At 45.6% G+C, this 14,446-nt stretch overlaps 1 protein-coding gene across 1 annotated transcript in view; it reads right to left on the bottom strand.

Moving 5' to 3' along the window:
- Nucleotides 1-14,446, bottom strand: part of RUFY1 (RUN and FYVE domain containing 1) — a 60,330-nt gene that overhangs the window by 20,873 nt on the left and 25,011 nt on the right. Inside the window, exons 8-11 of the mRNA XM_054566264.1 lie at nt 14,015-14,084; nt 11,367-11,468; nt 10,230-10,346; nt 9,049-9,216 (exon numbers count right to left, since the gene is read on the bottom strand). Of these exons, the coding sequence (XP_054422239.1) occupies nt 9,049-9,216; nt 10,230-10,346; nt 11,367-11,468; nt 14,015-14,084 (457 nt within the window). The remainder of the gene's footprint in view (nt 1-9,048; nt 9,217-10,229; nt 10,347-11,366; nt 11,469-14,014; nt 14,085-14,446) is intronic.

The raw sequence follows: 14,446 nt of genomic DNA, 5'->3' as shown, positions 1-14,446 counted from the left end.
ATCTTAAAAGCAGCAAGAGAAAAGCAGTTAATTGCATACAAGGGATCTCCCATAAGACTACCAGCTGATTTTTCAACAAAACTTTGTAGGCTAGAAGGGAATGGCACAAAATATGCAAAGTAATAAAAACCAAGGACCTACAAGCAAGACTACTCTACCCAGCAAGCCTATCATTTAGAATAAAAGGACAGAAAAAGAGCTTCTCTGACAAGAAAAAGCTAAAGGAGTTCATTACCACCAAACCAGTATTACATGAAATGTTAAAAGACAGCTTTAACAATGAGGTCAAAGAAGAAATCAAGATACCACGAAACAAATGAAAATGAGAACACAAAAACCCAAAAGTATATGGGACACAGAAAAAGGAGTTTTAAGAGGGAAATTAATAGCATTACAGGCCTAACTCAAGAAACAAGAAAAATCTCAAATAAACAATCTAATCTTACACCAAAAAGAATAAGAAAAAAAAAAAAAAAAAGCTCAAAGTGAGTAGAAGAAAGGAAATAATAAAAATCAGAGCAGAAGTAAACTAAGATTAAAAAAAAATATATCAATGAAACCAAGAGCTGGTTCTTTGACAAGAAGAACAAGACTGACAAATCTTTAACCAGACTTATCAAGAAAAAAAAAGAGGACCCAAATTGTTAAAATCAGAAATGAAAGAGAAGTAACAACTGACACCACAGAATACAAAGGATTGTAAGAAAATATTATGAACCACTATATGTCAACAAACTGGATAATTTGGAGGAAATGGATAAATTCCTGGAAACATACAATTTCCCAGGACTGAATCAAGAACAAAACAAAAATATCAGCAGACTGATGTTTACTAACAAATCAAATCTGTAATCGAAAAAAACTTCCAACAGAAGAAAGTCCCTGGCCGGAGGGCTTCACAGGTCAATTTTAACAACTATTCAAAGAAGAATTAACATTCATTCTTCTCAAACTATTCTGAAAAATTGGGGAGTTGGGAAGGCTTCCAACTCATTTTACAAGGCCCGTATTACCCTGTTTCCAAAACCAGACAAAGACATTACAGAAAAAGAAAATTATGGGCCAATATCCCTGATGAATATATATACAAAAATCCTCCATAAAATATGAGCAAAGCAAATTCAGCAATACATTAAAAAGACCACATAACACAATCAAGTGGGATTTATCCCTGGGATGCAAAGTTGGTCCAATATCCACAAATCAATTAATGTAATACACCACATAAACCAACTATAGGATAAAAGTCACATGATCTTATCAATAGATGTAGGAAAAGCATTTGAAAAAATCCAGCATCCACTTATGATAAAAACTCTCAGCAAAGTAGGAATAGAGGGAACATATATCAACATAATAATGGCCACAGATGACAAACCCACAGCCAATATCATACTCAATGGAGAAAAATGAAAAGTGCTTTTCTTAAGATCAGGAACAAGAACCCTGGCTGGTGTGGCTCAGTGGACTGAGCACTGGACAGTGAACCAAAGGATCACTGGTTCGATTCCCAGTCAGGGCACATGCCTGGTTTGAGGGCTGGGTCCCTGGTGAGGGGTGCACGAGAAGCAACCACACATTGATACTTCTGTCCCTCTCTTTCTCCCTCCCTTCCCCTCTCCAAAAATAAATAAATAAAATTAAAAAAGGAAAAGATCAGGAACAAGAGAAGGCTGTGCACTTTAATTACTTTTATTTAACATAGTATTGGAAGTCCCAGCCACAGCAATCAGATAAAAAGAAATAAAAGGTACTAAACTGGAAACAAAGAAGTAAAACTGTCTTTATTTAGAGATGATGCAACACTATATAGAGACAACCCTAAAGATTCCACCAAAAAACTACCAGAAGTGATAAATGAATTCAGTAATGTAGCAAGATACAAAATTCATATTCAGAAATTGGTTGCACTTTATACAATAACAAACCCTCATAAAGAAAAATAGAATAATAAGTTTAACAAAGAAAGTAAAAGTTCTCAAAAAAATGTAAGACATTCAGGAAAGAAATTGAAGATACAAATAAATGGAAGCATAAATGAACACTCATGGATGAGAAGAATTAATATCATTAAAATGTCCCTATTACCCAAAGCAATCTATAGATTCAGTGCAATCTGTATCAAAATATCAATGGCATTTTTCAGAGAACTAGAACAATCTTAAAATTTATGGGGAATCACAAAAATCCCCCAAATAGCCACAGAAATCTTGAGAAAGAAGAACAAACAGGTATCATGCTACCTGTTATCAAACTACACTACAAGCCTATAGTAATCAAAATGGCATGGTACTGGCATAAAAACAGACATGACACAGATCAATGGAACAGAATAGAGTCCAGAAATAAACCCATGCCTATGTGGTTAATTAATTTATGACAGAGGAGACAAGAATATACAATGAGATAGAAAGGCAGTCTCTTCAATAAATGATGTTGGGAAAATTGGAAAATAAATGGAAAAAAAATGAAACTAGACTGTTTCCTTACACCATATGTAAGGATAACTCAAAATAGATTAAAGACTTATATATAATACCTGAAACCATAAAACTCCTAGAAGAAAACACAGGCAGTAAATTCTCTGACACTGCTGTTAGTAACAGTTTTTTGAATATGCCTCCTTGGGCAAGGGAAACAAAAGAAAAAAATAAACATGCAGGACTACATCAAATTAAAAAGGTTTTGCACAGCAAAGGAAACCATCAACAAAATGAAAGACAATCTACTGAATGAGGGAAGATATCTGCCAATGATACATCTGATAAGGAGTGAATATCCAAAATGTATAATGAAACCATACAACTTCATGTCAAAGACAATCCAATTAAAACATGGGCAGTCGACTCCAATAGACACTTCTCCAAAGAGGGCACACAGAGGGCCCATAGACATAGGAAAAGATGCTCAACATGACTAATCATCAGAGAGACGCAAATTAAAACCACAATGAGGTATCATCTCACACCTGTCAGAATGGTTATCATTGATAAATCAACAGACAACAGCTGGTGAGGATGTGGAGAAAAGGGAATCCTTGTACATTCTTGGTGGGAATTCAAATTGGTGCAGCCACTATTTAAGATTTATCAGTAAGTTAAAAATACTACCAAATGACCCAGTAATCCCACTTCTGGATATTTATCTGAAAAAATTCAAAACACTAATTCAAAAAGATATAGGCACCCCTAAGTTCACTGCATTATTTACAATAGCTAAGATGTGGAAGCCGCCTAAGTGTCCACCAACAGATGACTGGATAAAGATGTGGTACTTATGTACAAAAGAAAGTCACTTGACCATAAAAAAGAATGAAATCTTACCATTTGCGACAACATGCATAAACCTAGAAGATACTATGCTAAGCGAAATAAGTCAAAGAAAGACAAATACTATATGGTTTTACTTATATGTAGAATATATCAAAAACAAACAAAATAAACAAACATAAACAAACTCATCGATACAGTGAAAAAACTGATGGTTGCTGGATGGGTGGGCGATTTGGTGGGCTGGGTAAAAATGGTGAAGGGATTAAGCAGTACAAATTGGCAGTTACAAAACTGTCCTGAGGACTGAAGTACAGCTCAAGGAAGACAGTCAATAATATTGTAATACTATGTATGGTGCCAGGTGGGCACTACGCTTAATGGGAGGATCACTTTGTAAGTTATATAATGTCTAAACACTATGCTGTATACCTGAAACGAATATAATATTGAAATACAACTACAATTAAAAAACAAAGGAGCCATTAGTCAAGATGGTGGTGTAGGTAAATGTGATAGTCGTGTCCTTGCACAACCACATCAGAATTACAACTAAACTTCAGAACAACCATCATTCAGAACCACTTGAAATCTAGCTGAACAAAAGTCCTACAACTAAGGCCCTGGCCAGGTAGGTCAGGTGGTTAGAGCGTTGTCCTGATGCGCCAAGGTTCCAAGTTTGATCTCTGGTCAGGATACAATGAAGAATCAACCAGTGAATGCATAGGTAAGTAGAATAACAAACTGATGTTTCTCTCTCTCTCAAATCAACGAATCAAGCAACCAATCAATAAAGAAGTCCTGCATCTAAGGATATAAAGCAGCAGCCATACCAAAACTGGTTAAAGGGGCAGAGATGTGGAATAGGCTGGTCCCACACCCACACATGGGAGATAAAAATCGAGAGGGATCTCTCAGCTATGGAGGTTCCTCCCTGAGGAGTAAAGGGGTCCAGCCCCACACCAGGCCCCCCAGCCTAGGGTTCCAGTGCCAGGAAGAGGAGTCCCCACAACTTCTGGCTGTAAAAACCAGTAGGGATTGAGGCTGAGTGAGACAAGGCTGCTGCAGTCCCAGGCAGTTCCTCTAAAATGCAGACTTATTAGGACTCACTCCCTCTGAGCTCCAGCACTGGGGTAGCAGTGCGAAAACTGCCAGGGACATACAGGGAGGAACAGAACTGTCAGGCATAAGGGCAAGAGCTGGAGGGGCAGTTTTCTCCCAGGCAGAACTGCTGGCAGAGACCACTGGTCCTTTTCTGAGCCCTCCCTCCACAGAGCCAGCTGACAGGTAACATACCCGAGTCTCTATCAACCTGGCTAATGTTAATTGCCCCGCTTTGATGATTCTGAGACCTTACCCCACCAACTTAGAGGCCCATCCAAGCTGTTTCCAGTGGCTTTTCCATACAAATGGCCTGTCTTAGCTCACGTTTCAGACTTTCCTAAAGCCTCTCAAACAAGCAGCATCTGGCCTTGGAGTGTCCTGTACCTCTTGCTAAGTGGCCCTGAGCCTGGCACTAGCAGCAGCTGGCCTTAGTTCACAGCTTGGCCTCTCTTGGGCAACTCCAAGCCAAACACAAGTAAAAGCCATCTGTAGATCACTCTGTAGCTCAGGCTGGGTGGCCCTATGTAGAACACAGGTGGTGGCTGACCTTTGCCTGCACCTCCTGGGAGGCCCCAGAGCCAGTGTACCCAGTGGATAGCTTCAGGCCACACTGAAGCACCAGTCAAGGGGCAGACTTAGTGAGCACCAGAGCCTACCTGAAGTAAGTTCTGCTGTGTGCGGTCAGCCCCTGCACAGCTGATCCTCCACTGTGGTCAGTGGTTGCAGTCAGTCCTTACAGCCAATCAGCCTGGCAATAATCTGTCCCACGAATGTGCCAAGAGCAATCAAAGCTCAACTACAAGAGAGGGGTGTACCTGCGCCCACAGGGCAGAAGGATGGTGCACCTGGAATGCCCAGCTTGGGTGAATAGAGTGGCTGAGCCACTGGGCCCTATGGGACACCTAATGCATTACGCCACTCTACCAAGCTGGGGGGATGTAGCAGCTCTGATGTAGAGAAACAGAGGAAGGCTTCCAAAATGAGGAGACAAAGAAACATGTCCCAAATGAAGGAACAGAACAAAACTCCAAAAAAAGAACTAAACCAAATGGAGACAAGCAATATACCAGATGCAGAATTCAAAATGCTGGTTATAAGGATGTTCAAGAAACTTAGTGAGAATGTCAACAACATAAAATAGGACCAGTAAGAAATGAAGGATACACTAACTGAAATGAAGAACAATTTATAGGGAATCAACAGTACAGTAGATGAAGAACAGGATCAAATCACAGATTTGGTAGATAAGGAAGCAGAAAACTACAAAAACAAGAAGAAGAAAGAATCCAAAAATATGAGGGCAGTGTAAAAAGCCTCTGGGACAACTTCAAGTGTAACAAAATTCACATCACAGGGGTGCCAAAAGGAGAAGAAAAGGAGCAAGAAATTTTTTTTTAAACCTACTTGAAAAACTAATGACAGAAGACTTCCCTAACTTGTCGAAGGAAACAGACACACAAGTCCAGAAAGCACAGAGTCCCAAACAAGATTAACCAAAGAAGCCCACTCCAAGACACATTATCATTAAAAAGCAAAAGATTACAGACAAAGAATCTTAAAAGCCGCAGGAGAAAAGCAGTTAGTTTCCTACAGGAGAGTTCCCATAAGACTGTCAGCTGATGTCTCAAAAGAAACTTTGCAGGCTAGAAGGGATTGGTAAGAAATACTCGAAGTGACGAAATGCAGGGACCTACACCCTAGATTACTCTATGCCACAAAGCTATCATTTAGAATCAAAGGGCAGATAAAGAGCTTCCCAGACCAGAAAAAGCTAAAGGAGTTCATCACCATCAAACTATTATTATATGAAATGTTACTGGGACTTATCTAAGAAGAAGGAAAAAGAGATAAAAAATATGAACAATAAAATGGCAATAAATACATATCAATAATTAAATCTAAAAAACAAAATAAATGAACAGGCAGAATAGAAAAAAAAATTCATGTCCTCAAAATGGTACATGATTTAGAATGACAAATATAATGTTAGCATAGAGGAAAGAAGACAGGAGTAGGGGAGGGGACAAAAGGAAATAAGAACATGAGAGATGTCTAATTATAGTGTGTCCCGAACTGACCCCTGTGCACCTGCACCCAGAGCGGGGCAGGGTGACAAGTGAAAATGGCCACCAAAGGACGCAGGCGTGGCGCTGCCATGGGAGACCTAACGCCCGCCGCGCTGCCTCCGCAGTCAGGGGTCTGGCCGTGTCAGGCAGGTGTTCCCAGCTGAAAAGCTGGGACCCTTGTCAGTCATGACAAACAGGTAGTAAAACTGTCGCTGGCCCAAACCGGCAACACAGACCGCTGCCCGCAGTGCCGCAGATCCAGGGGAAGGGCCTGGGAAGAGCCAGGGTGCGAGCAGGGGTGGCGGGGGCTGAACAGGCACTGAGACGGAGTTGGTCGAGAGGGCGGGGCAGAGGGGCCAAAGACAGGGAGGGCCTCGTGGGCTGGGAAAGCCAGCTGCTTCTGACGGACAGAAGCGAGGGAAGACTGCAGACTGCAGCGGAGTCCCTGGGGTGCCCTGCGGGGCAGGGCAGGTGAGGGCCCCCCCACTGTCGTCATTGGTGCCGGATGACTGGCCGTTCACGAGAGCGAGAGAGACACAGAAAGAGCAAAGAAGTGAGGCAGGCACAAGAACGGTGTTAATGAACAAATCAACACACTGGTCACTGGCACCCAGACTGGGGAGATAACACAGCAGGAGCCATGACCGAGGACACCTCCTTGTCAAAGAGACCAGGAGTCTGGCCCAAAGAGCACCTGCAAGTGACCCCTAACGTGACGTCCAGGGCAGCACTCAGCCCACAAGCTGGCCGGGACAGCTGGGCGGCTGCCAGGACGGCCGTGCTCCCCCAAGCAGCTCGCACGTGCCGCCGCCGGAGGCCCTCTCCGGAGCCGCAGGGGAGGCGGACGGGCTGTGCAGAAGCGGAAGCAGGGCAGCAGACATTCTAAGAAAAGATGCCCCTGACCACTGGGCAGCCTTTGCACTTTCTGCTCAGAAAATGTGTGACTCCCTCGGGCCACCTCCCCCGTTGCCCCTTTCCAGACAGGCATTTCTCTGTGGCCACCCTGTGTGCCGACCACGGTGCGCTGGGTGGGGATGGCTTAACGTGAGGTGACAGCAGGTCTTCTGGTGCAAACACAGGCCACGTGGGCTTGACGGAGCACTGCCCCTGCCCAGGGGCTGCAGACCTGGATGATGCAGGGACCGCACGGCATTGCTTGGTAGTGACAGCCACATCTACCAGCACCTGTCCTCCCCTTCACGCACCTCGTAGCTGAGACTCGGCAGCCCCAGGCGCACAGCAGCCAAGCGGCTGTGCTGAGCAGCCCTTTTCTAGGTCATCGCACAGAAAGATGTCTGCTGCTTGTGTCTCAGGCTTGAGAGGAAACCTGGTGCTGGACTTTGCCTTTTCCCCCACCTTCCACTGGCAAGAATGGTGACCTCCAGAGTGGCCTTGAGAGCTGGAGCTGCCACAGCAGCTTGGGTCCCTGAGTGACAGTGCTGAGCAAAGCTATTCGTCTGAGAGGCTCTCCTTGGAAACAACTGTATGCGACAAACACCCAAACTTCCATGTTTTTATGCCGCTCTACTTCAGGGCACGCTGTTATTGCAGTGGTCTAGGCCCCCCTGACACCCTTGGCACGTTAGATCTTCACACTCGCCCAAACCAGGTGAAAACATGCAAAAATGCAAACGGCCCTGGCCCGGTGGCTCAGGAGTTGGAGCATCATCCCACACACCAAAAGGTGGCAGGCGCAGTCCCTGGTCAGGGCGCATCCCTCTCTCTCTCTCAAATCAACGGACGAAGAACATATCCCTCGGTGAGGATTAAGAGAAAAAAGAAAAACTTAAAATAATTTGTTAGTAGGGCGGAATTTTTTCCCTTTTTCTCTTTTTACTCCAATTTTTCACTGTTGCTATTACAATGATGATGCTGTGATAGTTTAAAAAAGACAGGATGAAATAAGTTTCTCTGTACTGTCTGCTCTCACAGTGCCTTTCACAAGTGAGCCTGAAACTGCATCCATGGAAAAGAAAGACAGGCTGTTTTGACAATAAAATAGGAAACAGAACATGAAAAAGAACAGTGTGGAGAAGGACCACAGAATGGTGTCCTTTCGGAGAGCCTCTGAGCAAGGAAGCGTTACGACTTTAGACTCTGTCTGTCAAAGTCTGGCAGGACGGGTTCTTTCTGGGCTGGCTCCCTCGACCACCCTGAAGTGACAGGAGGCGAGCAGCTCGTTGTGTGGCCTGGAGACTCAGCAAGTTTTAAAATGACAGCACCAGCTTCTGTCCTTAGGAGCTTTCCCAAGAATTAGCCATGGAAGCAGGAGGAGACAGACAGCAGGGGACAGTGAGGGCGCAGCAGGCGTGGTACAGGTGTCAGCTTTGCTGGTCAGTTACCAGGGGCAAAGGATTTAGCCACTCTGTTCTGTCTTGTCACTGACATTTCCCCCATTTTGCCAACTTTTCTCAGGGATCGCTGAGAGATTCAAACAAAGTAAATGACATAACAGGTAACACGGCCCAGGTGACACATCCCAGGAGCCCACAGATGTGTCTGCTGTCTCCCCGTGCAGGACAGGGGACGGACAGGAGCGTGTGACAGCTCTCCTGCTGTAGACAGCAGCAGGAGACTGGGGTGTGGTGCGGGTCCCCGCGAGCTCCCACCTGAACTCTGTGGAACATCTGCAGATTGATGGCTTTGACCTCTTCCAGCTGCTGGCGCAGGGCGACAAGAGTGTCCTGCTTCTCGTGGGTGTCCTTTTCCAGCAACTTCATTGCGATTTCCATTTCGGCTTTCATGCCAATTTGTAACTCCAGTTCTTTCTCTAGTTCCTTAAAAGGACAGTAACAACGAGAAGATTAATACTAAAGTAAAACCAGAAATAAATTCAACTGAGGCTATATTTGGGCGATACATAAAATATAGAATCAAGGTTAGAACAGGTTAGGGAGATTTAGAAAAAGTCTGCCTGGAGAATAACTAGATTTAAGTTTCCCCCTTTTTCTCATTTTACAATGAACGCTGGCTCTGTACCAAGTCCCCGGAAAGCTGGTAGGTGGTAGTACGTGCCTGGAGTTCTGGCAACCATGTTCTTCAAACCCTAAGATCAGAACATAGGGTTTGAAAGAATGTCTGTCTCATATTTCAGCGCTAAAGCAATTTGATGTTGCATGTTAGGACTTCTGGAACGATTGGCTAGTTTATGGAAACAAAGGTGAAACCACTTTGAAATGGTTCTGTCCAGGGTAACTCAGGACACGTGTTCTCTATATGCATGCAAAGCAGCAAAGAAACAAAGAAGTGTAGCAGGTCCAAGAACTGTGTTTAATAAAAAATCAGCAGCCACTGACTCGTAGATGGGATGGAAATAGGCAGACCAGAGGCTCTGACAGAGGGAAGTGTATTGTAAAGAAGCCGTATGTCTGGTTTCACAGCCATTCCTGAAAAAGTTTATAAAATTGGAAAATGTAAGTAACAATGCAGAGTTGAATGGTAAATACAGCCCTTTTTTCTTTTAAAGACTTTATTTAATTTTAGAGAGAGGGGAAGGAAGGGGGAAGAAGAGGGAGAGACATTGATCGGTTGACTCTTGCACGCCCCCAGAGTCCTGGTCCTCAACCCAGGCATGTGCCCTGACTGGGAATTGAACCAGCAACCTTTGGGTTCCCAGACCGGCACTCAATTCACTGAGCCACACCAGCCAGGGCTGTTTTTCTTTTTAAAGGGATAATTTTGGACTGTGTGGGTGTCAGTCGGGTATGCACATACATGAAAAGTGCTACAGAAATCACTCACTGGGCCCCCGGGGGATGCTTTCTGAAGACCCGCGGGCTCGCACACTTACCAAACGGACTTTCCTTTCCTCCTTGAGCTGCTTCCACACATCACTATACATCTCGTCCAGACCCTGCCGAGTCTGCCTGTAGGTCTCCAGCTCAACTTTTACGTCCTGTTTTGTTATCTGTACACAGCCAGAATACCGAGAGAAAAGGTTTGTTTACCGGGAGCCAGCCAACTACAAAGTATTTAAAAATATACCATAATTTTTTGGCCAGGTTCCCAGTTGAGGGGCGTGTGAGGGGCAACTGATCAATGTATCTCTCACATATTCATGTTTCTCTCCCTCTCTTTCTCCCTCCCTTCCCCCTCTCTAAAAATAAGTAAAAATAAAATCTTTTTAAAAAATGTTAAAGCTATTTCAAATATCTTTGAACTTGAGGATGAGAACAAGCCAATAGATTTTTTAAAACTTTTTTTTTAAGTCCTCATTCAAGGACATGTTTTTATTGATTTTAGAGAGAGGAAGAGAGAGAGAGAAATGTCAACTGGCCATCATATGCAACCAGACTGGGAATCAAACCGCAACCCAGGCATCAAACCCTCAACCTTTTGGTGAACAGGTTGATGCTCCAACTAACTGACCCACCTGGTCAGGGTAAACCAATAGACTTTTTAAAAGAAAATTTAGGTTCAGAAAACAATTTGTCTTTACTTTTCTTTAAGACAGAACAATTGTTCTTAGTGGGCAAGGCCCTAGCCAATCCACCATTCAGTACTCATCGAGCATGTTTTTAGCACTGGATGAATTTTGAGATGAATCAAATATGGTCTCTACCTTCAAACAGTCAGGTGAGCAAGTGATTCTACAAAACAGCAAACCAATAAGGACGGGAGGTGCAAAGAGCTGTGGGGACAGGGGAGGAAGCCCAGGCCCACTGCGGGGGGCAGGGGATGGCGTCCCAGAGAAGCCGACGTGGGAACAGGAGCAGAACGGGAGACAGGAGCTTCTGTGTGCAAAGGCCCAGAGGTGGGGGAGCAGGTGCTTGGGAAACCCCGTGTGGCCCACGGGCTCGAGGGCACCAGGGAGGGGCAGCAGCAGGAGGCCCTCTCAGGGCAGGCTGTGGCCACGCCATGAGTGAGAAGTGTGAGGCACCTGCCTGAGTGCAGAATGCGCCCATCGGCCGTGAGGCCAAGCTCTCACCTCTACACTCTTCTCACTTCTTTCACGGATTAATTCATTTTGTTCTCTTAATCGTTGCTGTTCTTCTTGAAGTGAACAAATCCGGTCTGTTGCAGCTGAAAGCTAATTAAGAAAGATTTTCATATTTCTTAGTATCAGCATGAACTGTGAAGTTCAGATGAAAATCTAACATTTGGCATCTTCACAATCAATAATTTATTTTCACATACTTGATATTTTATTTTACTTTTAAAAAGATTTTATTTACTTTTAGAAAGAGGGGAAGGGAAAGAGACAAAGAGAGAGAGAAACATCAATGTGGGACAGAAACAGTCCCCTCTCACAGGCCCCCAGCTGGCGACCTGGCCCACAACGCAGGCATGTGCCCTGACTGGGAACCGAACCAGTGACCCTTCAGTTTGCAGGCCAGCACTCAATCCACTGAGCCACATCACCCAGGGCCAATATTTTAAAGTTTATTTCTTGTTTGGAATAGGTACTATATTCACATGGTACAAAATTCTAAAGATGTAACAGTGTGTATAATAAAATTTTTCCCACCTCCTGCCCCTAGCCATCTCTGCCCTCCCCCATTTTTCTCCTTTTATAAAAGTGACAGCATACTACACAAGGTGGGCAAAGATATATGGATGCAAGACATTAGAAACAGCCTGACCAGTTTAGTAAATGATAGTGGAAGTATAAAGTAGAAATATGTAATAATTTGAGAACATATTTATAACATCAGTGTGAAATAAAATAGGTTATATAGTATTTTCCCACCCCTTAATTTAAAAAAATCAGCTATGTTAAAAATGCTTAAGAAAGATGAGGACTATAAACACCACATGAAAAAAGTTGTCACTTAACCAAGAGATCATGGGCTTTTTTTCTGATTCTTTATTCTTTTCAGTTTTTCTAGCCAATGAGCAAAAGGATATTTTATCACGAGAGTAAGAATTAAAAGATTCTGGGGCAGGAATCACAATCACACCATTGAAGATGGGTCTGAGGAACGCATCTTCCTTGCCTTGAATGAGCTGCCACAGGTAGGAGAAAAGCGCACAGAAGCAGGATGCAGTCCCCGACCTGCTGAGAGGCTGCCAGCAGAGCCAAGGCGGAGGAGCAAGCACAGCAGCCGGGCGCCTTTCCCAGCTTCTGACCTCAGCCTGAGAGGCGGCGGCTGGAGGGGAAGGAGGCAAGGCGTCTGGGCTTGGCACTTGGCTGTGCTCCGAACGCCACTCTCTCGCTAATGGGGGCCTCGAAGCACTGAGCTCTTTCTCTTCCCTTAGTCAAGAGCATCCAAGTCCATGCAGACTCGGAATCCAGAACTGGGGTTTCCAACCCTAACTGATACGCCCAATGACAGGAATTTTAAGGCTTTAAAGGAGGTACGAGTTGCCACAAGGGAAGCCACAGGCAAAAACCACGAGTTAGTTCCCATTTCACTCTCTGAAAATAGAGAGCACACCAGGAGAGAGGTTTACTTTTCTCTAAAGGACGTTCCTAATACAATAAGTCAGTCGTTTAGTTTCAAAAGCTAAATTAGACCTACCTTCAAAGCAGGCCACCTTGTCTGGGAGAACAAGGAGTGAATCTGCTTGTTCGAAAATCCACTCACATTGCTCCAGGGCCCTGTCCACACCAATGGTTGTACTGGGTGCATTTATGGGATATGAATCTGATGCAATCTTTTCAAGAGTTTTAAGGTACCGATTATCACCCACTTTGGAGGTGAGAACTCAAGCACCTACCACCTGCACTTGGGGCCCCGAGGCCCCCACACTGAAGGTGAAGGCGAGCTCTCCAGTTCCGCCTGGGCCAGGCCCCTCCTGTGACGTCCCTCTATGAACCGGCCCTTGAACTTCCTCTCCTCACACAGGTCTGAGCTCCTCTCCTAAAAGCCTACGGGGCTGGCTCCGCCGCAGGCGGCAGGCCGCAGACCGCAGACCGCCTCGCTGCCTGGGCCCGCCACCAAGAACGCGTGGCGGTGCGTCCCGGGTGGCCGTGCCGGAAGAGGGGGACCCTCTCGCCCCTCTCTTCCTCCCCAGGGAGGCTTGGCGGGGACACGGAGCGGCCGGGGACCGCTCCGGGCAGGACGCCTCAGGAAGGCTGAGCACGCCCTCCGGCCGACAGGAGCCAAGACGGTGCGCCCAGGAGACTGCCGCGTAGCGGGCAGCCAGGGGCTTCCTCGGCCTCCGCCCTCCTTCATCTTGTCCTTCTCTCTCCCTAGTGAGAAAGCGGAGGAAGACCACGCAGCGCGGAGGCTGGTCCCACGCTCCCGAGAGGCCGAAGAACAGAAGGCGAGGTGCTCTCATTTGGGAACCGACTCTGTGTTGTCGCGGCCGCAGGAGCGGCTGAAGAGTAAGAAATTGGCGCGCGCGGGCGCGGGCGCGGGCGCGGGCGCGGGCGCAGGCGCAGGCGCGGGGCAGGCCCAGGGGCGACCCCGTGCGGGGCTGGGCGGGCCGGCGGGCGCGGGCCACCCGGGGAGAGCAGGCGTTCTGAGGCTGTGAAAGGCGAGAGCGCCGTCCCAGGTGCCGCTCCGCGCAGGTTGGCAGGTCGGCCCCACCCGCCGGCGGGCAGCTCGGCGGGCAGCTCGTCAGGGCGCCTGCGACGCCATTTCTCTTAACCTCGGGCCGCTCTGCTTTAAGGTTCAATAAGTCACAAACCTCTTCTTGAAGCTTTGAATTAGTCTTTTCCAAGCCATCTATCTTGGTTTGAAGATCCCCAACTGTGCAGCTATAGAAAATACAACATTAAAATAAAAGGGAATTAAAAGGCTGCCTGCTCTCCGGACCTGGGAGCATGACATATAGATTCCTAGATTTCCTGTAGGAAATGCAGAGTCCAAGGGTCTCCAGTGAACTCTAATGACAATTCTACACACATACGTGTGTTTATATTTATCAAAAGCTTTCAATGTTTTCTCCCCAGAATATGCTACCCATTTTCTTTTTTCTTTCTTTTTTTTTTTTGGTCAACTGGAAAGAAAATTTTTCTCCCCAACACACACAATAAACGGGAACCAAAATGTGTTGGCAGTCATATATTTAAAATATTCATATCAAGATATTGGTAGTAGGATCAAAGGTGATTTACAA

This window comes from Pteronotus mesoamericanus, unplaced genomic scaffold, assembly GCF_021234165.1.
Source record: "Pteronotus mesoamericanus isolate MK-2021 breed Mesoamerican mustached bat unplaced genomic scaffold, CSHL_Meso_final contig_171, whole genome shotgun sequence".
Lineage (NCBI taxonomy): Eukaryota > Metazoa > Chordata > Mammalia > Chiroptera > Mormoopidae > Pteronotus > Pteronotus mesoamericanus.
This window is presented reverse-complemented; position numbering and strand designations above follow the sequence as displayed.